The following is a 23736-nucleotide window of genomic DNA, read 5'->3' as shown; positions in this document are numbered from 1 at the left end:
TTCAGGAACTTGAAGAGCTCAGACCAGTAGGGGATGTGATCAGACTTTGCCTGGATCAGACCATTCTGGCAAAACTGAAAACTTACAGATTCCCAACCTGAGCTGTCCCTAAGATATTAGAATAATACAACATTCTATATCCTATGAAAGCAGCAACAGGACCAACCCAGATCTTCCCTCCAGAAGTATGCAGAGCCTGGCCCTTATCAGAACTCCTGGAAGGCTTGCCTGTCACCAGCCCCCAGCTAATGTGTTAGTAGTGTAGGCGCTGCCTTTGGCTTTCCTCTCCAGTGAAGAAGTATTTATTAAGTGATTACTATGTGTTAGCCATTGGGCTAAGTGCTGGGGATGCAAACAATAAAATTATAAATAAATGAAAATAAAATTCCCTGCCCTCACAATCTAATGAGGGAGATAACATGCAAGCAACTATATACAAATAAGACACTCATGAGATAAATTGGAGATAATCTCAGAGGGAAGGCATTAAGATTAAGTAGGGCCAGAAAAGGTTTCTTGCAGTAGGTGAGGGTGAGACTTGACAGAAACCAGGGCAGCCAGGAGGTGGTGATAAAGAAGCAGAAAATCCCAGTCATTGGAGATGACCAGTGAAAATACCCTTCTCTCCAAAGAAGTGGCCCATGCTTCAGATCCAATCTATTAATCATATCTACAGATCATTTCTATGATATGCAAGCCACGTCTATGCATACAATACATGGAGGGATACTTACCTGATAGAAATCAGGTAACAGAAGCCAAAGGATATCACAAAGATGGCATTTGAACCCCGGTTCTGTGAGTCCAGAGCCAATATTCATTCCACTATGCCACACTAGTTGTAATAACCCATGCCATCATGGCCACCTTCTTTGGAAAAGCCCTTAGCATTCTAGTGTTTCTCTTAAAATACGGCGGCCAAAGCTGAAAAATAATACACCAGACGGAGTACAGCCACTCTAGAATTACATTTCCTTTCACTGCTTCCTTACCTTCTGAGAGAGATGAAATTACCAGCAAAAGGGTTAAGGAATTTATCAGTCACTGTGTTTTGAACAAGATGCCGGCAGATGTCCGAAGAGTTACAAGCGTCAAACACTCCTTCCTATTTCTTATTCTCCACCCCTCCTCCGCTCAACGCCTTTTGGCCACCAGAGGGAGGTATAACCATCTCAAATGAGACATCAGAGAGCTCACTGAGTAAGAGGCAAAAATAATTTCATTGTTTTTAGTATCATAGATTTAGAATTGGAAGGGACTGGTCACCCAACTCCAGAGGAGTCAGATTGCCTGCTCCTGATAAGGAGAGTTTTCTGTCCTTCCAGGCAACCATTCATTCTATCAGGCTCTGGGCACTCTCAAGAACCACCTAAACTCTACGACAGTTGTTTGCCCCTTTCCGTTTACCTCTCCTATCACCACCTCCATTTCCCCTAAGTACTGCCATCTGATGCCCTGGGACAATTCCGCCCCCAGGCTGAACCTCTATGGACAATGCTAACCAACCTGAATTCATTCCTCAATGAATAATATACACCTACTTAGCCATTCCTTCCACATCTCAGTGATTCTCAAATTCCATTCTTGGTGTTCTCCTGACTGCTCCTTTATTCCTATCTCCCTAATCCAACCCACCAACACTTCCCTCTAAAGCAACCTACCCCTTCTACTGTGCTCTCTGGAATGCTTTCTCCACAGCTAACACACTTGCTTTCATCTGAAATCTGTTCCTTTCAAATTCCTCCCATCTTCTGGCTCTCACTCAGGCTTGGTTCCCTCCTGATGACACAGCCTCCCTGGCCTCACCTTCTGGCACTGGTTGGCCTTTCACTCATTCCCTGACTCACTGGTCTGAGAGCAGAAGTTGGGGTATTCCTTGTTTCCCATTGCCATTTCCAGACTCTCCCTCTACTACTACTATCACTCAATAACATCTTTTCCTTTTAATCAATTCAATCAATATTTCTTACCCAACCAGTCATCTAGTGGCTATTGTCTAGCAACTTCAAAGACACTCTCCTTCCTTCCTCAAAGAGTTCAGCACTTGGCTCATAATGTTTCTCTCTTCCCACCTCCCACCCTCATTTCTCTCTTCCCACCTCCCACCCTCATACTAGAGGACTTCAACACACACATTGATATTCCCACAAACACCCTGATCTCCAAGTTCCTCAGTTTATTAATTTGTCATGACCCACTCCTTTACCCCATCACAGCTATACACAGATTCATCATACCCTTAGCAATGAAGGGTTTTGGAATCAACTGTGAGAAATGGAGATGCCGGCACAGGACTATCCAGCATGGCATACCTGCATCAAAGAGGTGCTGTACTCTATGAGCACATGTGAGATGCACAGATTTAGAGATATCTCCACTCCGAATGCTCAGATAGACTATTTATGCCTTTTGAGCTCACATTGGTCTGATCACACTGTTGAATGTACCTTGACCCCAGCATTGTGATATCATTTCAGTCTTCTTTGAGAATGAAGGTTAACAACCAATCTTGCCATCACTCACAAATGCACCACTTCCAGTTTAAAAATTCTAGAACTTCTTTATGTGATCACAATCATCTGGCATTCCAACTCTTCTTCTTCCTTACAATCCCAAGACTTGTTCTTCATCCACATCGTATCGTCCAATCACTCAACCCCCCAGTTGTTTCCCAGCCCATCACCCCTACACTAGCTATATTCTCCTCTCTTGCATGTCGTGACCTCTTGGTGAACCAGTTCAACGCAATATTGGTCTCTTCTCTTGAGTCCCTTGCCCCCCTGTCTTATTGCCAACCTTGCCCTGCCAACCCTCAGCATTGGATTACTCCCACCATCACTGCCTTCATTTCTGTTCATATGTTGCTAAAAGAAGGTGAAGAAAATAGAGAAACCATGCTTAGTGTATCCACTACAAATTTATGTTGCATAATCTCAACAGAGTCCTCAGTGCTGCAAGGCAATCCTTTTACACCTCCCTGATTGACTCACTGGGAAGCTAGGGGGTGTCATAGTGCATAGAGCACTGGGCCAGGAGTCAGGAAGACTCATCTTCCTGAGTGCAAATCTGGCCTCAGACACTAGCTGTGTGACCTTGGGCAAATCACTTAACCCCGTTTGTCTCATCTGTAAAATGACCTGGAGAAGGAAATGGCAAACCACTCCAGCATCTCTGCCAAGGAAAACTCCAAATGAGGTCATCAAGAGTCAGACATGACTGAAAACTACTGAACTGAAGTTGACTCACTATCCCACTTGCTCAGTGGCTTTTTCAATTTTTTCATCCCTTCTCATATCTGCCATGACTTTCCTGCTCTGGATCCACCCTCTCAGCTGAGCATCTTGCCTTGTATTTCACTAAATAACTTGAGGCCATTAGCAGAGAGCTCCCTCTTCTCCCCTCCTCCTCATCTCCTATCACCCAGATACCTTCTGCCGTGATCTTTTCCTTTATGTCTATCTCACATGAAGAGGTAGCCTTTCTTCTTGCCAAGGCCAACTGCTTCACATACACATGTGATACCATCCCATTGCTTCTTCTCCAGCAGACCATTCCCTCTATCCTCCTCACTCTTTCATTAATCTTCAATCTCTCCGTGCTACAGGCTGCTTCCCTACTACCTACAAATATGCTCATCCTCAAAGCCTTCAAGTTCTATATAAATGGCTTTGTTGTTGTTCAGTCATTTCAGTTGAGTCCAACTCTCCATGAGTCCATTTGGGGTTTTCTTGGCAAAGATAATGGAGTGGTTTTGCCATTTCCTTCTCCAGCTCATTTTACAGATGAGGAAACTGAGGCAACAGGGTTACGCGACATGCTCAGGTTCACACAGCTACTATGTGTCTGTTGTTATATTCTATAAATACTTGTTTTTAAAAATATTTTTATTTGAAGTTTTAAGTTCCAAATTCTATTCCTCCCTCCCTCCCTTTCCCCTTTTACTGAGACAGTAAGCAATCAAATATGTTATACATATGCAACTATGTAAAAAAATTCCATATTAGTCATTTTGTACAGGAACACTCAAATAAAAGACAAAAATGAAAGAAAGAAAGTGAAAAATAGCACTTCAGTCTGTATTCAGTCAATAACAGTTTTTTCTCTGGAAGTGGATATTATGCTTCATCACAAGTCCTTTAGGATTGTCTTAGATCATTTTACTGCTGAGAAGAGCTAAGTCTATCAAAGTAGATTATCACGCAAAGTTGTTGTTACTGGTTACTGTGTACAGTGTTGTCCTGGTTTTTGTTCACTTCACTCAGCATCAGTTCATGTAAGTTTTTCCAGGTTTTTCTGAAATCATCCTGCTTGTCATTTCTTATAGCACAATAATATTCCATTACAATCATATACCACAGCTTGTTTTGCCATTCCCCAAATGCTGGGCATCCTTTTGATTTCCAGTTCTTAACCACCACAAAAAGAGCTGCTATAAATATTTTTGTACAAATAGGTCCTTTCCCTCCTTTTTTGGATGTCTTTGGGATATAAACCTAGCAGTGATATTGCTGGATCAAAGGGTATGCAGAGTTTTATAGCCCTTTGGGCATAGTTCCAAATCGTTCTCCAGAATGGCTAGATCAGTTCACAACTCCACCAATACTGCATTAGTGTCCTAGTTTTCCCACATTCCTTCCAACATCCAATGTTTTCCTTTTTTGTCATATTAGCCTCTGTGACAGATGTGAAGTGGTATCTCAGAGTTGTTTTAATTCCCATTTCTCTGATCAGTAGTGACTTAGAGCATTTTTATATGGCTATAGATAGCTTTGATTTCTTTGTCAAAGAACTGCCTGTTCATGCCTATTGACCATTTATCAATTTGGAAATGACTTGCATTTTTATAAATTTTACTCAGTTCTTTATGTATTTGAGAAATGAGGCCTTTATCAGAGACACTTGTTGCAAAATTTTTCTCCCAGTTTTCTGCTTTCCTTATAGTTTTGGTTGCATTGGTTTTATTTGTGCAAAAACTTTTTAATTTTATATAATCAAAATTATCTATTTTATATTTTGTAATGTTCTCTAAATATTCTTTGTCTTAAAGTCTTCCCTTATTCATAAATCTGGCAGATAAACTATTCTATGCTCTCTTAATTTGCTTATGGTATCACCCTTTATGTATAAATCATGTATCCATTTTGACCTTATCTTGGTATACGGTGTATGAGATGTTAATCTAAACCTACGGCACTGAATAAATAGATTAATTTAGGTAGAATTGTCATTTTTATTATATCATCTTGGCCTACTTATGAGTCATTAATATTTTTCCACTTGTTCAGATCTGACTTTGTGTGTTCATGTAGTTCCTGGATTTGTCTTGGCAGGTAGACTCCCAAGTATTTCATATTGTCTACGGTTATTTTAAATGGAACTTCTCTTTCTCTCTCTTGTTGCTGGACTTTGTTGATAATATATAGAAATGCTAATGATTTACATGGGTTTATTTTCTATCTTGCAACTTTGCTAAAGTTATTAGTAATTTCAAGTAGTTTTTTAGTTGATTCTCTAGGATTTTCTAAGTATACCATCATATCATCTGAAAAGAGTGATAGTTTTGTTTCTCAATTGCCTGTTCTAACTCTAATTATTTCTTCTTTTATTACTATAGCTAACATTTCTAGAACAATATTAAATAATAGAAGTGATATCGGGCACCCTTGCTTCACCCCAATTATATTGGGAAGGCTTCTAGCTTATCCCCATTACAAATAATGCTTGCTGATGGTTTTAGATAAATATTACTCAAGTTTAAGTCAAGTTCCATTTATTTTTATGCTCTCTAGTATTTTTAATAGGAATGGGTGCTATATTGTGTCAAAGGCTTTTTCTGCATCTATTGAGATAATCATATGATTTCTGTTGGTTTTGTTATTGATATGGTCAATTATGCTGAAAGTTTTCCTAATATTGAACCAACCCTGCATTCCTTGTATAAATCCCACCTGTTCATAGTGTATGATCCTTGTAATATAATGCTATAATCTCTTTGCTGGTATTTTATTAAAATTGTGTCAATATTCCTTAGGGAAATGTCTATAATTTTCTTTCTGTTTTGGCTCTTCCTGGTTTCAGTATCAGCATCATATTTGTGTCATAAAAGGAATTTGGTAGGACTCCTTCACCTATTCTTCCAAATAATTTATATAGTGCTGAGATTAATTGTTCTTTAAATGTTTGATAGAATTCACTTGGGAATCCATCTGGTCCTAGGGATTTTTTCTTAAGAAGTTCATTGAAGGCTTATTCAATTTTTTTTCTAAGATTGGATTATTTAAGTATTTTATTTCTTCTTCTATTACTCTAGGTAATCTATATTGTTATAGATATTCATCCATTTCATTTAGATTGTCAAATTTATTGGCATATAATAGGGCAAAATAGCTCCTGACAATTGTCTTAATTTCATCTTCATTGGTGATGAATTCACCACTTTCATTTTTGATACTAGTAATTTGGTTTTCTTATTTCCTTTTTTTAAATAAAATTAACCAAATGGTTTATCTTTTTTATTGTGTTTTTTTTTAATAAAACCAGCTTCTAGTTTTATTTATTAACTCAATGGTTTTCTTTCAATTTTTTAATCTCTCCTTTGGTTTCAGGATTTTCAATTTGGTATTTAATTGGGGATTTTTAATTTGTTCTTTTTATAGTTCCTTTTAGTTGCATGATCAATTCATTGATCTGTTTTTTCTCTGCTTTGTTGATGTAAGCAATTAGAGATATAAATTTTCCCATAAGTATTGCTTTGGCTGCGTCCCATAAATTTTGGTATGTTGTCTAATTGTTGGTCATTTTCATGAAATTATGTCATGAAATTATTGATTGTTTCTATGATTTGTTCTTTGACCCACTTTTTTAGGATTAAATCATTTAATTTCCAATTAATTTTTAATCTCTCTTTAAATTGTCCATTATTGAATGTAATTTTAAATTGCATTATGATCTGAAAAGGATGTGTTTACTATTTCTTTTTTTCTACATTTGATGTTTTTATGTCCTAATACATGGTCAATTTTTGTGTAGGTGCCATATACTGCTGAGAAAAAGATGTATTCCTTTCTATTCCCATTCAAATTTCTCCAGAGATCTCTATCTAACTTTTCCAGAATTTTATTCACCTCTTTAACTTCCTTCTTGTGTATTTTTTGGTTAGATTCATCTAGTTCTGAGAGGGGGGAGTTGAGGTCCCCCACTAGTACAGTTTCATTATCTATTTCTTCCTGAAATTCATTCAACTTCTTTTAGAAGCTATATCATTTGCTGCATATATGTTTAGCATTGATATGACTTCATTGTCTTTCAGCAAGATATAGTTTCCTTCTTTATCTCTTTTAATTGGATCTATTTTGGCTTTTGCTTTGTCTGAGATCATGATTGCTACCCCTACTTTCTTTGCTTCAGCTGAAGCATAATAGATTCTGCTCCAGACCCTTATCTTTACCCTGGGTATATCTCCCTGCTTCAAATGTGTTTCTTGTAAACAATATATTGTAGGATTCTGGTTTTTAATCCATGCTGCTATCTGCTTCCATTTTATGGGTGAGCTCATCCCATTTACATTTATAGTTGTGATATCTAATTATTCCCCTCCATGCTATTATTCACTTTATCCCTCCCTCTCTCTTACCTTCTACCCTCTCCCTCCTCACAAATGTTTTACTTCTGATCACTGCCTTCCCCAATATACCCTCCCTTTTATCAGTTCCCCCTCCCCCTTCTATTATCCCTGTCCCTTTTTACTTCCTTATAGGGTAAGATAGATTTCTATATCCAACTGAGTGTGTATTATTGCCTCTTTAAGCCAATTTTGGTGAGGGTAAGGCTTAAGCTTTGCCCAACATGTCCCCCACAATCTTCCCCTCCATTACAATACTCTTTCATGCCTCTTTTATGTGGGATAATTTACCCCATTCAATCTCCCCCCCGCTTCTACTTTCAGTGTAATTTTCTTTCTTACCCCTTTATTTTGTTTGATGTTTTTTTTGGAAGGATGATGGTATCATCCCATCAAAATCACCTTATATCATATCCTCTGTCTACCTTCTAACTACTCTTATAGTAATAAAGTTGTTAAGAGGTACAAAAATTATCATGCCATATAGAAATATGAACAGTTTAACCTTGTTGAATTTCATATGTTTTCTCTTTCTTGTTTCTTTTTTACCTTTTTTGTTTCTCTTGAATTTTGTATTTGGAAGTCAACACAGCTCTGGTTCTTTAACTAGAAATGCTTGAAAGTCCTCTATTTTGTTATATATTCATTTTCTCCCCTGAAATATTATATTTAACTTTGCTGGGTCAGTGATTCTTGGTTGTAATCCTAACTCCTTTGCCTTCTGGTATATCACATTCCAAGCCCTATGGTTCTTTAATGTGGAAGCTGCCAAATCCTGTATAATCCTGACTGTAGCTCCACAATATTTGAATTGTTTCTTTTTGGTTGTTTTGCAATACTTTTTCCTTGATCTGGCTACGATATTCCTAGGAGTTTTCATTTAGGGATCTCTTTCAGTCAGTGATTGGTGGATTCTTTCAATTTCTATTTTGCCCTCTGGTTCTAAAATATCAGGGCAATTTTCTTTGATAATTTCTTGAAAGATGTTGTACAGGCTTTTTTTTTTTAATCATGGCTTTCCATAGGTCGATAATTCTTATATTATCTCTCCTGGATCTATTTTCTAGGTCAGTTATTTTTCCAATGGGAAATTTCACATTTTCTTCTTTTTTTAACTTTTTAAATTTTGTTTTATCATATCTTTGTATCCAATAGGGTCATTAGTTTCTGCTTGTTCAATTCCAATTTTTAACGAATTATTTTCTTCAGTGAGGTTTTGTACTTCCCTTTCCATTTGGCCAATCCTATTTTTCAGAAAGTTTTTTCCTCAGTAAATTTTTGTATATCTTTTCCCATGCTATTGACTCTTTTTTCATGATTCTCTTGTGTTACTTTCATTTTTTTCTACTTCACTAATTTGCTTTTAAAAGCCTTTTTTAAACTCTTCCAGGAATTCTTTTTGGGCCTGCGACCAAATTACATTTTTCTTTGAGGCTTCACATATAGCCATTTTGATACTATTGTCCTCTTCTAAATTTATGCCTTGATCCTCCCTATCACCATAGTAACTTTCTACAGTCAAGCTCTTTTCTTGTTTTGGGGGCATTTTTTTTGCTCATTTTTCTGATTTTTTTTTTTTTGTGACTTGGCACTTTTTATGTGAGAATTGGGTGCTAGTCCTGCATTGTCCCATGCTTTATGTGCTAGGGCTATGGGTCTTACTGCTAGCTTTCATGAAATTTCAGGGCTTAGCTATTTGCTTTCTCTGGAGTGTAGACTTCCCTTCTGGCATGTACTGGGGGGGGGGGCTCTCTGTTGGCCTCCCCTAGGTTGGGGTCTTGCTGCTGGCCAGGTTCCTATGGAAACAGTCTTTCTGGTGGCTGACCCTGGGGGAGGGATCTTATTGCTGGTCTGTGCCAGAGTTGGGGCCCTGCTTCTGGGTTCCTATGGAAACAGAGTCTCTTTGCTGGTAAGTCCCAGGGGCAAGGTCTCCCTGTTGGCCTGTGCCAGGGCAGCACTTCACTACTGGTCAGCAATGTGGTCAAGGCCTGGCTGGTGACTTGTGCTGGGGGTGGAGTCACTGGGCTGAGCCTTGCTGCACTGCACAGACTGCTCATTTGCCTAGGGAGCTGCTGGTTTGCAGGAGGACAGGGCCTCACTGGTAGATTGTCCCAGGCTTGGAGCCTTGCTGTAGGCCCCCTGCTATGAGGCTGGCTGCTGCTGCTGCTCTTGGACCTGGCTGTCTTCCTACCCCAGTGCTACTTTCCTTCTGGGCTGGTAAGCAGCTTCCCTGATCCTAGATCAATTCTGAGGTGACTTTATAGTTGTTCAGAGGGGAGTTTGGGAGTCATGTTAATAATTGTTGAATAGATTTGATCTTAAAGCCATTATAACTTAATTCTTAAATCCCTAACTTCCTTCATGAAGGCATTTCTTCCATTGCCAAAATGCTTCTGTAGCATTACTTAAATTAGTCAGTTTCAGTGCCCAAAAGTATTACCACCTGGTCCTAATCCTTACTGAACTAGGCTAGAGTTTTTTGTACCACCAGGTCTGTACTTGAGATATCTCAATATTGGACTTTTCTAAAAGCATTTCTTCTGTCAGCATAGCCCAGTAGAAGCCAAGGTCATCTTCAAGACCCTGAAAGTCTTCAAAATAGGAAAACTCTCATTTGGTCCAGCCATTCCTATCAGCTACCATTCAATATCTCTTTTCCCTTTCCTGGCTAAACTCCTTGGAAAGGTCCTCTACAATGGATGCTTCCCATTCCTTTCCTCTTACTCCCTTCTAAACTTCTACAATCTGACTTCTGACCTCATTATTCAACTGAAACTGCCATCTCCAGAATTACCAATGACCTCCTCATCACCAAATCCATTGGCCTTTTCTCCATCATTATTCTCCTTGATTTCTCTGCAGCCTTTCATACTATTGATCGCTCTCTCCTCTTTGACACTCCTTTCTCTTTAGGTTATCATGACACTGTTCTCCCCTGGTTCTCCTTCTATCTGTCTGAGCACTCCCTCGCTATCTCTTTTACTAGAGCTTCATCTAGATCATATCACCTAACCACGGGCATCCCCCAAGGCTCTGTCATGGGCCCTCTCCTCCATTCTCTCTACATATGCTATTTCACTTGGTGATCTCAGCAGCTCTCATAGATTCAACTATCATCTCTTTGCATCTGAATCTTTGATTTATTTGTACAGCCCTAACCTCTCTTCTGACCTCCATTCTCACATCTCACATCTCAAGGCAGAATAGTTTATTTATCCTAGAGGATGTAAGGACCCTCTCATTGGCCTGATCTACACGTAAGGACCATTGCTTGGCAACAGTATATAAGATGGACTGGAGAGGGGAGAAATTAGGAGGTTCTTGCAACCACCTAGGCAAATGGGTGATAAGAACTTGAATTAAGGGGATAGCAATATGAACAGAGAGAAAGGGTCAGATGAGAGAAAGGTTGTGGGGACAGGAGGATAATGTCCGATAACAGCCTCTGACTATACTAACCCTATCATTTTGCAGATAATGAAACTAAGGCTAGGAGAGAGAAAGTTACTTCTCTCAAGTCATGCAGAATGACAGAGATGGAGGCCTAATCACCTTATTTATGACAGACTTTCAGACCTAGGTTGCTTGGAAATGCAACAGAGGCCCCACCTATTGAAATCCTTCTTTAGCCCCAAAGGCAGATCTAGGAGCTGTGACGTATAAAAACTTTGAGAGACATAATTTCCAGGTAATTAATCATTTTATTAATTATTGCTAACGGATAATTAATAAAAAGATGGACATTTGGCTGTCTCTCATAAACCAAAGACCCCTCATGGAACCCACTCAATGCTTATATGCCCTTGGAAAAGTGAATATTCCTGAGAGTGGAAATCAATTTTGATTGGTTAATAAGTAATGAGAGAATGAATATTATAATGAGAGGTGAGATTATTCTAATGGGCGTCTGGGGGACGTGATTCTGATCACTAGGTCTTGGACAAAGAGACTTATCTACACCCATACCACCCTGTCTAGGATAATCTAGGCAAAAGGGAGAATCCTCTTCCACTCAGAACTATCTGACTAAAACACAAAGGGCCAGAATCCAACATTTCACCTAACTAGAATTTCTTTACTTTTGGATAAGATCTAAGTTTTTCTGGTTGAGTAAGTTTCACCCAAGATTTCATCTCATTATTAGCCTTGTACTTCAAAGGCTGTCTGAATAGCGTAGAGGGGTTGATTTCTGAATGAGGAAATAGGAGGGGGGAAACCCTTAGTCTTAATTCAATAATTGCTTATTAATATAAGGGAAAAATAATCACTTCTCTCAGAGCAAAGGATGGATGGTCCAGGGAAGCAAATTTTCACTAGACAGGACAAACTTCCAAACTAGGTGGTACAATGCATAGAGTGCTGAGCCTGGAGTCAGAAAGGTGAGTCTTCCTGAGTGCAAATCTGGCCTCAGATACTAACTAGCTGTGTGACCCTGGGTGAGTCACTTAACCCCATTTGCCTCAGTTTCTTCATCTGCAAAATGAGCTGGAGAAGCAAATGGCAAACCAACCACTCTAGTATCTTTGCCAAGAAAACCCCAAATAAGGTCATGAAAAGTTGGACATGACCGAACATCATCCAAAATTGCAATAAACTCCTTTGGGAGGTAGTGGGTTCTTCCTGACCAGAGGTATTCAAGTGAAAGCTAGGTGGTGATTTGTTGGCTCTGTTAGAAGAAGGGATTCTTGTTCAAGTATGGGTTGGACTGTTGGCTTCTGGGGTCCCTACCAACACTGGGATACCGCTATTCCTTCAAGGTCCAACTTAGGCGTCACCTCCTCCATGAAGTTCTTCCTGACTTCCCCAGCTGAGAACGATCTCTCATTTTCAAAATTTTCCCAAAGCACTCTTGCATCACTCCTTTCTTGCATCATATTTACATATTAATATTATACCCCTTTATTTTATTGTTAGCTTCTTGTGGGCAATGGCTATGGTTTTTTGTATTCATGTAGGCATGTGTCTTACATATAGTAGGCACTTAATGAATATTGATTGAATTGAACCAGATCAATTTACTTTTTTGTCTAGAAGAATAACTAAGGAAATGGTGTTACTTGCAGACATTCTGGCTGGGAAAGAATGCCTGAGTGATAACATCATACAGAACAGAGCCTCGTGTGCTAACATCTGGCCTTGTGCAAAATGAACTGAAAACTGGAGTGTGAAGCATGTAAATTTATGTGACCCACTGCTGAGGTAAGAAGTCGCATGGGTGAACGCCCACTTGGTTTCCTCAGGATGTTGGACCCAGTGTTCTCCTGCCTCATGCAGAAGGTGGAATGAATGGGGCACGGGTCACACTCCAGCAGCCTAGGCATTGTATTTGGAAATGTTTTACCTACATAGACATAAGATGGAAAACTGTATTTCTCCAGGAGGATGAGAGAGAATCTAAGGTATGGGCAAGCTCACCCCAAATGCCTTTCCACAAGGCAGCAGTTTTCTAGCCACCAAGGTGGATCATCAAGATTGGAGAGAGGAAAGGGACCAAAGCACCCCAGAAGTGACATGGATGAAAAAGCTCCCCTGGCTCTTTCTTGAAGTCCTGTGCCATTAAGAATTCTCTGAAGCCCTCTTATTCTAAAGGTACAGCTCCAGGGGGAGTTGCAACTGACTTCCAGGACTCAGATTTCACATCCTATCCCTGTCTCCTCTGCACTGGGGAACTTGGGGCCACTCACCCATTGGCCTGGGACTCAGGAGCTTGACTGGTAAAAATGAAGTAGCCAGGCAGGGTGGTTGGACACCCAGGGAAGGGTGGGCCCAAGGAAAAAGAATCAGCCTCCATGATGAAAAAAATGAGGAACTTCCCATCCATCAAGATGGAGGATGAGAGACCCACATTCCCCACAGGCAGTGAGCCCAGTCTGGAAAGGTAAGGTGGTCAAGTTCTCTCTGGCATGGCTTCATAATGGTGGTTTCCAACCTTTTCAACTATACTTCCCCTCTGTTTCCTGTCTGTATCTTATTTATCAACCTGAAGTAAAAATATTTAAAAGCGTTCAGAGTGGTGTTAGAAACTATATGAAGCAACATATTTTATCTTGAATTCTGGAAAGCCAAATTTGGGTTCCATGCTGCTATGCAGGAGAATTATTATAGACCAGCAGGTTACATAGAGCTGTAACATTGAGAAGTTTCTTTGTAACAGCATAATATGGGCTAGAGAAGCATTGGGGAAGATCTAGGTTCAAATCTTGCTTTTGACACCTACTTTCTGTGTGACCCTGAGCAAATCCCAAATTCTCTGAGCTTCAGTTTCTTCATATGTAAAATGAGATAATAAATGCCTATAGTATTTGCCTCCCAAATGCTATTAGGAGGCCCCAAGGATACAGTGTGTGAAGAACTCTTTGCAAAATGTAAATCATGATATAAATGTCAAGGACTATTCTTGTCATATTCTCATGCTCATGGACAAGCGAATTCCATGAACATAAAGAGCTGCCAAATAAAGCAGCCATTTCCTGATAATTTTCCATTTAAGGGGGGGCTCCTTTGCCACCTGGCAGTCATATTGTCTGTGAATCAACACAACTTTTATTTCCTCTGCTTTGGTGGATGAGCTGGGAAGGGATGTTATAATTTCCTGCGAGAAGGGCAGTGTTCAAGGACTTTTATGGGAAGAAGCAGCTCTATCTGGGATCTAAAGACAGTATGTGGTTACTTTGGTAAACAAAGCAAGGACTTCTTATGTCCTTTTTTGATCAGACCAAATGGACCCATCTTTTTAGTCACTGGGAATTGGAGAGTATCCTCACACACAGATGCACAGCAGAAGTCGGTAGAGGCAGAGGGCCCTCTTGTAAACCAAATCTAAGAGAGAAAAGCAAAGCATGGCTGCTGGGGAACTTTGATGATGTGAGGACACGCTTTTCTTTACTTTTTGTATCCCTACCACTTAACACCATGCCTAGCACATAATAGGTGCTTAATAAATATCTGTTACTTATTTGCTAACTTGATTCTACAGTGATTTGTAAAGAAGAGGCAGCAGGGAGTGTTGGCCTTTGGAAAAAGATGACCTGCATTCAAACGCTGGCCTCAGACTCTAACTACTTGGGGAGGCTACTTAACCCAAGCATCAGGCAGCTCTCTAGGACTTTCCTACTAAGTCATAGATGGGTTGGGATCTGTGTTGGTGTAGGGAATTCCCACACCTAGAGTTATGGGGATTCCCTCCACCAACAGAGACATCACTAATCCTTCATGTAAATCATAACAGGAAACAGATGGAAAAGGAACATGGAAGGGGTATTAAAAGTAGGTGATTACCAAAAGGGCTCGAATCAACAAGTCAACAAGCATTTATTAAGCACCTACCAGGCACTGGGGACCTATAGGTTGGATATTGCTGCTCTAAGCAAAGTCTCCAAGGGCTTCAGTCATAAAAGCATCCTTCTTTCCCTTACCTGGAAAAAGGTACAAGCCAACAAATAGAGTTTTTTTGGTTATTGTTCAGTCGTTCTTCAGTCATGTCCAACCCTTCATGACCCCATTTGGGGGTTTTCTTGGCACAGATACTGGAATAGTTTGCCATTTCCTTCTCCAGTGGATACAGTGGATCTATTTTGTCAGGCAATCAGAGGTTAAGTGACTTGTCCAGGATCACACAGATAGGAAGTATCTGAGGCTGGATTTGAACTCAGGTCTTTCTGACTCTAGGCCTAGTGCTCTATCCACTGAACCACCAGCTGCCTTGAATCAACAAGCATTTATTAAGCACTACTATGTGCTACACATTGTGCAAAATCCTGGGGATATAAAGACAGAAAATAATTCCTACCTTCAAGGAGCTCACAATCTAATGAAGGAGACAGCTACAAACAAACATGGATAAGCTGAAGATAAGCAACAGGAGGAAGAGACTAGCTTTAGGGAGAATCAGCAAAGGCTTTTTCTAGAGGATTGGATTTTAGCTGGGCCTGAAGGAAGCCCGGGAAGCCAGGAGGTAGAGATGAGGAGGGAGGGAGTTCTAGGTATGCAAGACAACCAGAGAAAATGCCTGGAGGGAAAAAAAAGAAAAAGAAAATGCCTGGAGTCAGGAGATGGAATGTCATGTTTGAGGAGCCCAGTGTTATTGGATAACCAAAGACATGGAAGGGAGGAAGGTGTAAGAAGGCTAGAAAGATAGGAGGGGGCCAGGTTAGGAAGGGCTTTGAATGACAAATACAGATGGATATTTGCAAATTTTGCTCCCAGGCACTAACACAATAACCTTTTGAAGGAGTTTCATCTGCCAGCTGACATGCTTCTGCTAAGATGGGTCACCTCCAGTGGCACAGGGGAACCATCTAATCAACAATCTGTCTTGGGTCATAATAACTATCCTAGAGATGGCTCAGTTCATGAAAGGCAACATGGGTGGTGAAGGTTATACTGATCTTGAAAGCCTTCATCACTATCTAGTTTTGTGATTCTGGGCAAGTCTTTTTGGCCTTTCTCAGTTTCAATTCGCTCATCTGTAAAATGGACTGAATAATATTTGCACTCTAGTTGATCGGGGTGGCTCATGGCTCAGATGAAGTGATGCATGTAAAAAAAACTCTTCAAAACCACAGTACATCAGGTTTCTTGGTCTGTTTGCTTCAAGAAAACTTTCAAAGAATTTGACTGATTTTAATGAAATTTGTTGCCCTGCTAAAAACTTACCAGACAGACACCTCAGGATGAAGTAATAGTTCAGTCTGCCATCTTGAAAAACATTCTACACAATTGTTCAAACTTTCTAATGATTAGGGAAATGCAAATTAAGACAATTCAGAGATTCAGAATATTATTACACTACTGGTGGAAATGGAAATTGGTGCAAGCTTCTTTGAAAGCAATATGGCCCAAGAGCTACAAAACTGTTTTAATTTTTATTAGATTTCAGTGAAGTCTGGTACATGGGTAGTGCTTAAAGAGCTATGCAACCACATTGAATGAGGTCACCTACTCAAAAAAATATTTTTTATTGATTTTGGAAAAGTAGGTGGGAAAAGAGGTAATGTGGAAGAGACGGAAATTTGCTGAAGAAGGTGGAAGGCGGACAATATTCTTGGGATATCACACTTCCAGGAGTAAGGGAGGAGGGGGAGAAATAAACTACCTATGAAAAGAAAAAAAGTCCTAACACCACTAACCATAATAGCATAAAGTTATAAACAGCCTATACATCTGATGAGTGGGAGCTGGCTGAGTAAATTATTATAGGGATGCCATGGCATACTGTTGCACCATAAGAAATTATACAAATGAAAAATACAAAGAAACCTGGTTAGCCATATGAGAAATAATGCAGAGGAAAGAAAACAGGATCAGAAAAAATGTTTACACACTAAGTGTAATAAAAGAAATAATCATCATGATGATAATAGCTACAAAATAAAAAATACAAAGAAGGAAGAAGCTCATCGGGAGACTTTGGAGGAAGGGGACATTTTTGATATTAAAGTTAATAGTCACATCTTTTAGTAAACTGTAAATTATGGCATTTATATTTTCATGTGTGCTCATCCTTAAGTTTTTGTCCATGAATTTGAAGGTTTGCTTTTTTATGGTTACTAAATTCAAATTGAATAAAGGAATAATTTTAAATGACATAATAAATGCTTTCAAATGGGAATGTCTTCTGTAGTTTTTACTGGCTTTCAGTGGTCTTGTTCCTTGGGTAAACATTATACAATTGCATAGAATAGAGTCTATTGTTCATAAAAAGATTATCTGTTGATTTGGGGAAAATGGGTGGGATAAAGCAATGATAAAGAAAAGATGGAAATTTGCAGAATAGGGTGGAAGGGAGACAATATTCCTGGGATATCCCAGGCTTTTGGCATTTTAGGCCTTCTTTGGTATGAAGATATTCACAATTTGCCTAAGACTATGAAGGCTGAGGGGACCCACACCTGTTTGAAAAAGGCTGCAAGTCTCAGCAGATGGCTTTGGGTTCTGTTCCCCTTCTGCCAAGAGGGTTTTTGTACAGAGAGGCAATAGAGATCTATTACTGTGGTGGACGTTCGGCCAAGGGACCAAGTTGGAAATTAAACGTGAGTAAAATCCCTGTTTTCTTTCTTTGGATGCCTGTTCTTCTGAATCTGTGTGAGAGCTACAGTCTGAGGTTTTGAGCTTTACTATCCAATGTCATGCAATGAAAAAGGAAGGGATGGGAAAAACAGTCAATCAATTAATCAATTGCTAGCTTGTCTTTAATTCAGAGCCAAGGTCACAAAATAAGAGGAATGTGTTGGGAAGGGGCTTCAGAAGTGCACTCTGCATGTGATGATGGGCACTATGTGAAACCAGAAGGCAGAGAGAGAAAGGGAAACTGGGTTTTGGTATAGGCAGGGCACTGAGAGAAACCACTGTGTGTACAGTTTCGGCGGTGGGACCAAGTTGGAAATCAAACGTAAGTGCCTTTTTTCTACTGCTTTTATCACTGTTTTTTTTCCCAGTTGATGCATTTTTCTTCCTTTTTGTGTGTTTGTGTTTGGGTGTCAGGATAGAGAACAAAAATTGTTCCTCGACCTAGTGGCACAGAGGTCAATAAGTAGAGATTAGCTGGTAGCCAATTGTTAGATTTCTCCTTCTAAATTGAATTTGGTCAATAAATGGGATTCAAGGCTTGCTGCCACTCTTAGAGAAGGTTTTTGTAGAGGGGTACATAGAGGGAAAAACACTGTGGTTAGTTTTCGGCCAAGGGACCAAGGTGGAGATAAAACGTAAGTACCTTTTTTCTTCCCTAATTCCTCACAAAAACTTCATGCTCTTTTTGCTCTTTTTATTTGAGGTGGAATAGAATTACTCAGTAAGATCAGTCAGAGGCATGATATCTACCTGCCTAAAAGAAAAACAAATTGGGAGAGAAACGACTTATCTCTTTCTAAGTTAGCCAGCCCAGAGGGATCAATTGTATTTCTATGCATTTTGACTCCAGACATAGCATTTTGGTCTGGGTTCTCTACCCCTATCTCCAACTAAAATTTTCTTTATTGAAAGGATAGCAGTTGAGGGGAGAAGATCATCATTGCTGCTTGCCTTCTAATCCCTAGGTTTGGTCCTTAAGGCATGAGGCATTAAGGCATATAATATCATTTCTGACAAGAATTGTCACCTCTACTTTCCAGTGAGTGACTAAAAAGCAATTTGTCTCCCCCACCACAAAGAATTGCCAAGATTTGGGTACTAGACTGACGTATAGATGGTAAAGTTTTCTTGGAATTAGCCAGCCCAGAGAGAATTAGTGGTAGAAGGAGGTTTTTGTTGAGGGGGAAGTTAGGAAGCCAACACTGTGGATAACGTTCGGTAAAGGGACCAAGCTGGAAATCAAACGTAAGTGAATTTTTCTCAATCTTTTTCTGAGATTTTGTGATCTTTATCCATCTTTTGGAGATGTATGCTTATGTGCTGATGAGTGCCAAAAGAGTTATAAATTTATCAGTCACAGAAAACCAGCTCATCTCCACCTCAAAAGGGAGATTTCAAGGGTTAGGGGTAAAAAGGCTAGACTGTCTTGAAATTAACCAGTGGAGTCCAGTGGAACTCTTCAATGAAAAGAAATTTCCTAGAAGAGGAGAGTTGTAGATAACTACGGTTGGTTACTTTCAGCAAAGGGACCAAACTGGAGAAAAAAATGTAAGTACATTTTTAATAGAACTAAATATGATCATTGACTTTGTTCATTGTGATATAGAAAATGTATTTTTCTCTTTGCGTCTTTGCTTTCTTTCTTCTACTTTCTGTGTATTAATTTGCAGTTCAGTTGCAAAAGCTCTATATTTTACAATAGCTGTAAGTAGGGAGCTAGGAAAATGTATTTCCTAAACCTAAGTGTAGTAAGATAGCTAAATATGGGGTTTGTAGTCAAATTGTTAATAATAAACTGTTAGAGAAAACCAGGGATGAGTTATCGTAAAGTAAGAAATTTATTTTTAAAAATGGATATTGGGAGATCAGCTGGTCTTTTTTTTTCTTTTAAAAAAACTATATATTTCATTAGACTAACTTGAAAAATTCTCAGGTTGGGAAGATTCGTCCAAAGAAAGCTAATATTTAAGAAATTTTTAGAAGACAGAAAGAGAAACAATTAAAACTTGTTTTAAAATATGTACAGACTTTTATAAAAGGAGAAGGTGTTTAAAATATTATGTTCTCAAATTTTTTAAACTAGAAGTATGTAGTCAGAAATATAAGCGCTTAACTGTGGCACAACTGATGTGGTCTAAGTGGTCTGAGGTGGCTGGTCTACACCGTGGACACGGTACAGCAGTCATTGCCTTGGCATAGCAACTGGTGCTCGCTAATAAGACCGACAGCACAATCTGTTTCTGATGTGTGCTGCTTAGGGTGGGAAAACACAAAATTGCTATAAAGTGGATGAAAATGCATGAAATTTATGGAAAAGGGAATTATTTTAAAATTTATGGATAAACTTGCTCAATATTAAATCTTTCCTTCCTGGAAAATGCAAGAATAAGTGAAATGAAGGAGATAGAATAGTTTAAAGATATTTTAATAGAAATAATCAAAAAATTATAAAATTTAGTAAAAGAGTGAAGAGCTGGTGAAATAAGGTGCTATGCTCTTTGAGTGACATCCATATAAAAATTAATGAAAGTTAGTTGTTTGATTAATTTTTACTGAATTCATATAACTGCCACAAAATTATTTTTCCTTTGATCATAGAAAATTAATAATTTTGCATTTCATAGTTCTTCTTGCACTAAAAAAATTTGTGAATGTGATAGAATTTAGAATAACGAAATCAATTAGTTTAGTAAGATGATGACAGCACTAATGGGCCTTCAGTTATAGAAAGTTTCTATACACAAAAAATAAAAAAAATGATAGTTAAAAATCAAATATTTCTAATTCTAATATCAGGAAATATAATGTATAGTTTTTTCATCTGTAGAGATATCTACATATTTCACTGGATTGTCTAGAATATGTTTATGATTTTTCTTTGACAAATTTAAAAAGAGATTATTTTCTAGAAGTGTTTCATTGACTATTCTAACCTATAATGTGACAGTCTTCTTTATTTCTCCCAGAAATCTTGGGTTTTTAAACATCTTTCAAAAAATCCATTTAAAAACTGAGAAAACCTTTTGAAGATGTTTATCCCATATCTCTTTTTAACCTGTTTAATGCCAAATAAGAAATTTATGCCTCTAAGTCATTTTTGGAGTTTGATTTAAAAAAAAAAGTATAAAATCTAGTGGATCATTAAAACATTGTACAGGGTTAAAACTGGAAGGGACCTGAGATCAGCTAGCACAAACCCACATCTGTCCTTATTTTACAGATAAAGAAACTGAGGGCCAGAGAGGTCCGGTGGTTTGCTTGAGGTCACACAGTGACACAGCCAGGTCTAAAACCATGACCTCCAGACTCCCAATCCTCTCCACTGTTTCCTCTTGTTTCTGAGTCTGATCAAGGACATACTGCTTCAAACTCTATTCGATAAAGTAAAAAAGAACCATATGTAATTTGTTTTAAAAATGAAAAGCACTTTGGGGTTGTTTTAAAAATGTTATTTTCCTCTTTGTGAATTTAGCTTTGCTTGCAGCTGAAAATCCATAAGTTAATGGGGAAAATACTGATGATGAAACAAGAACAGACTCTGAAGTCAAACTGTATTCAATCTGTGACTCTGTGTGTCTTGGGCAACTGCCTTGTGCCTCAGTTTCCCCATGGGGGATGGATGCTATAGCCCCAGAGGTCCCACATCCTATAGTTTTAAGTCTATTAGAATTAAGATTGCCTTACTGGCTTCTGGATATTGCAATGGCTTATGTCTAGATTGATGATTCTCTACCTGTCTGAGTACCAAAGGCTAGAAAGGACAATAATATTGAACAATCGACACACTGAAAAGTGAGTTAGTATTGAGAAAAAAATAATCCGACCTATTTCTTAGTCTGAATGCAGGTTGCTCAAGCTTGAGAAACCTTGAAAACTTCTCTATGGGACTTTCCCAGAAACAGACACTTTGTGTTTGTTTTCTGATCTTCTGAATTGCTTCTTTATGAACTATTTTTAATAAGAAAAAAAAACCACCCAAATCTAAGGGCTGGGGGACTTGCCATAGGACAAGCTGCCTGCTGCCCTGTGGGCTTCCCAGCCAGCAGCCTGAATTAACCTGGGCAGGGGAGGGGAGTTCCTTGCCACCATCTGACAGCTGCTGAAAGTCAGACCTGCTGGGGCTAGTTTCTATTAGGACAGGTGGCCAGATAACCGTTAGCCCCAAGTCACAGCCTTGTAGCCAACGTGGCTGAAAATTTCCCCCTGATTACAGCAGGTTCATGAAACTCCTATCTTATGGGGTCCAAGAGTAATAGAAGAGAGGAGATGGGCTTTTGAGTTTAAAAAAGAGACTTCAAAAAGGTCTACACAGGTGGCATCTGGTCACCTCCAAACTAAGGACATGATGGGGAGGAGGAGGGAATGTGACACCCTGACTCAAGAATTGGAGGCCATCCAAATGTCCCATTAAGGAAGTGGGATGTCTGGTATCAGGGGAGCTGGGTTCAAATCCTGCCTATGCCACTTGCAAGTATGTTTCTCCTTAGTTTCCTCATGTGTAAAATGAGAGCATTCCTTTCCACTCTAAACCTATGGTCTCTGATTCAGTCCTGGGAGAAAACAGAGAAGAATGGCAATGAACATGGACCTTGTATCCATTGCCCTGGGGCCATCTTCCCTTGGAGGAGCCACTGGCCATCCTTCCTGTCTTGTCTTCTGAGCTGCATGAAGGGCAGCTGTGTCTCTCTGCTTGGTTTACAGGAAACCAGAGTTTGGTGCTGCAGGGGAAGGAAAAGAAGGGAGGGAAGATATTATTGGGAGAGCATGTATTAGCATGTTTGAAGATGCCTTTGCTAAATAGAGCCAAAGTGTTTGAGTGTGTGAGTGTGTGTGTGTGTGTGTGTGTGTGTGTGTGTGTGTGTGTGTGTAGGGGCAGAAGAGCTTACAGAGGGGGCATACTCTAGCCTTCAGAAACATAGGGATCATGGGAGAAACAGGAATGATGTCAGGATCATGACCATGATTAGCTGGCCGAGTCTTGACAGCTTTATGGAATACGCTTGATACCTCTTATATATATAGTCTGATGTCCTTTAGGTAACTCATGTTATTTATAACAGGCAAGTCCATTTTCCTATTATTAAACTTATCCTTTTGGTGTTTTTTTTTTCTCCTTTCTCCTCTGCAGGGAGTGTGGCTAAACCATCTGCCTTCATCTTCCAACCATCTGAGGAACAATTACAGACGGGCTCAGCCTCAGTGGTATGCTTTGTGAACAACTTCTACCCCAAAGAAGCCACAGTCCAGTGGAAGGTCGATAATGTGGCCAGAAGCTCAGGTGTCGTGACCAGCTTCACAGAGCAGGACAGCCAGGACAGTACATACAGCCTGAGTAGCACCCTGGCCCTCACTGCAAGCGATTACAAAGCTCACGAAACATACACCTGTGAGGTCACTCACGAAAGCCTGTCCTCTGCCCTAGTGACATCCTTCCAGAGGAGCCAATGTTCTTGAGCGGGGCAACAGGGGCCCGCAGAAGGGAACCTCCCCAACTCCCACCCATTCCCCACCCCTTCTTGCTCTCATGTTTCAATGTCCCCTTTCTTGGCCTAGTGATAACAGGTCATTCTCCTGTTCAAAGATCCACCTACCCATGGCCTTATTCATTCTTGTCTTCATCTTTGCCTGCGCTAATAATGTCTATATTTAAAAGGAAAAAAAAAACAAATAAAGTCAATTAAATGGTCCCTGTATTCTGTGTCTTTCTCCCTTTGATTTAGATGTTAAACATTTTTTCAAGTTTCTTCATTTCTCTTACAACATAGAGATATCCCCCCACTCACCCAATACACAAACACTAGAACCCACCAGCATTTATTTAAACACACCACCAAGCAATTGGTTAGAGTTTATGGTGGGCTCTACCCTCCATAAACCTCACGAGTGGCCAGTGTTGCCTGAATGGTCTCAGAAGAAATTGGCTGCTCTTAGCCATCACTTCCAGGAGCTGATCAAAATCTCTCCATAGCGCTAATGAGTTTTCCAGTCACAAGAATAGCAAGGGTGTGGGAGCATCTGGGGATATTATACAACATTTTCAGAGGGAA

General features: G+C 39.5%; 1 gene segment (V, D, J or C); it reads left to right on the top strand.

Annotated features, from left to right (window-relative positions):
* The first annotated feature begins 13264 nt into the window (after window positions 1-13264).
* On the top strand, window positions 13265-23382 carry LOC118841574. The segment is given in 2 exon segments: window positions 13265-13499; window positions 22818-23382. Coding segments are annotated over 2 exon segments (372 nt in total).
* The last annotated feature ends 354 nt before the right edge of the window (window positions 23383-23736 follow it).

Source organism: Trichosurus vulpecula, chromosome 3, assembly GCF_011100635.1.
Source record: "Trichosurus vulpecula isolate mTriVul1 chromosome 3, mTriVul1.pri, whole genome shotgun sequence".
Lineage (NCBI taxonomy): Eukaryota > Metazoa > Chordata > Mammalia > Diprotodontia > Phalangeridae > Trichosurus > Trichosurus vulpecula.
Note: the sequence above shows the minus strand (reverse complement) of the source record. Positions and strands in the feature narration are given on the sequence as shown.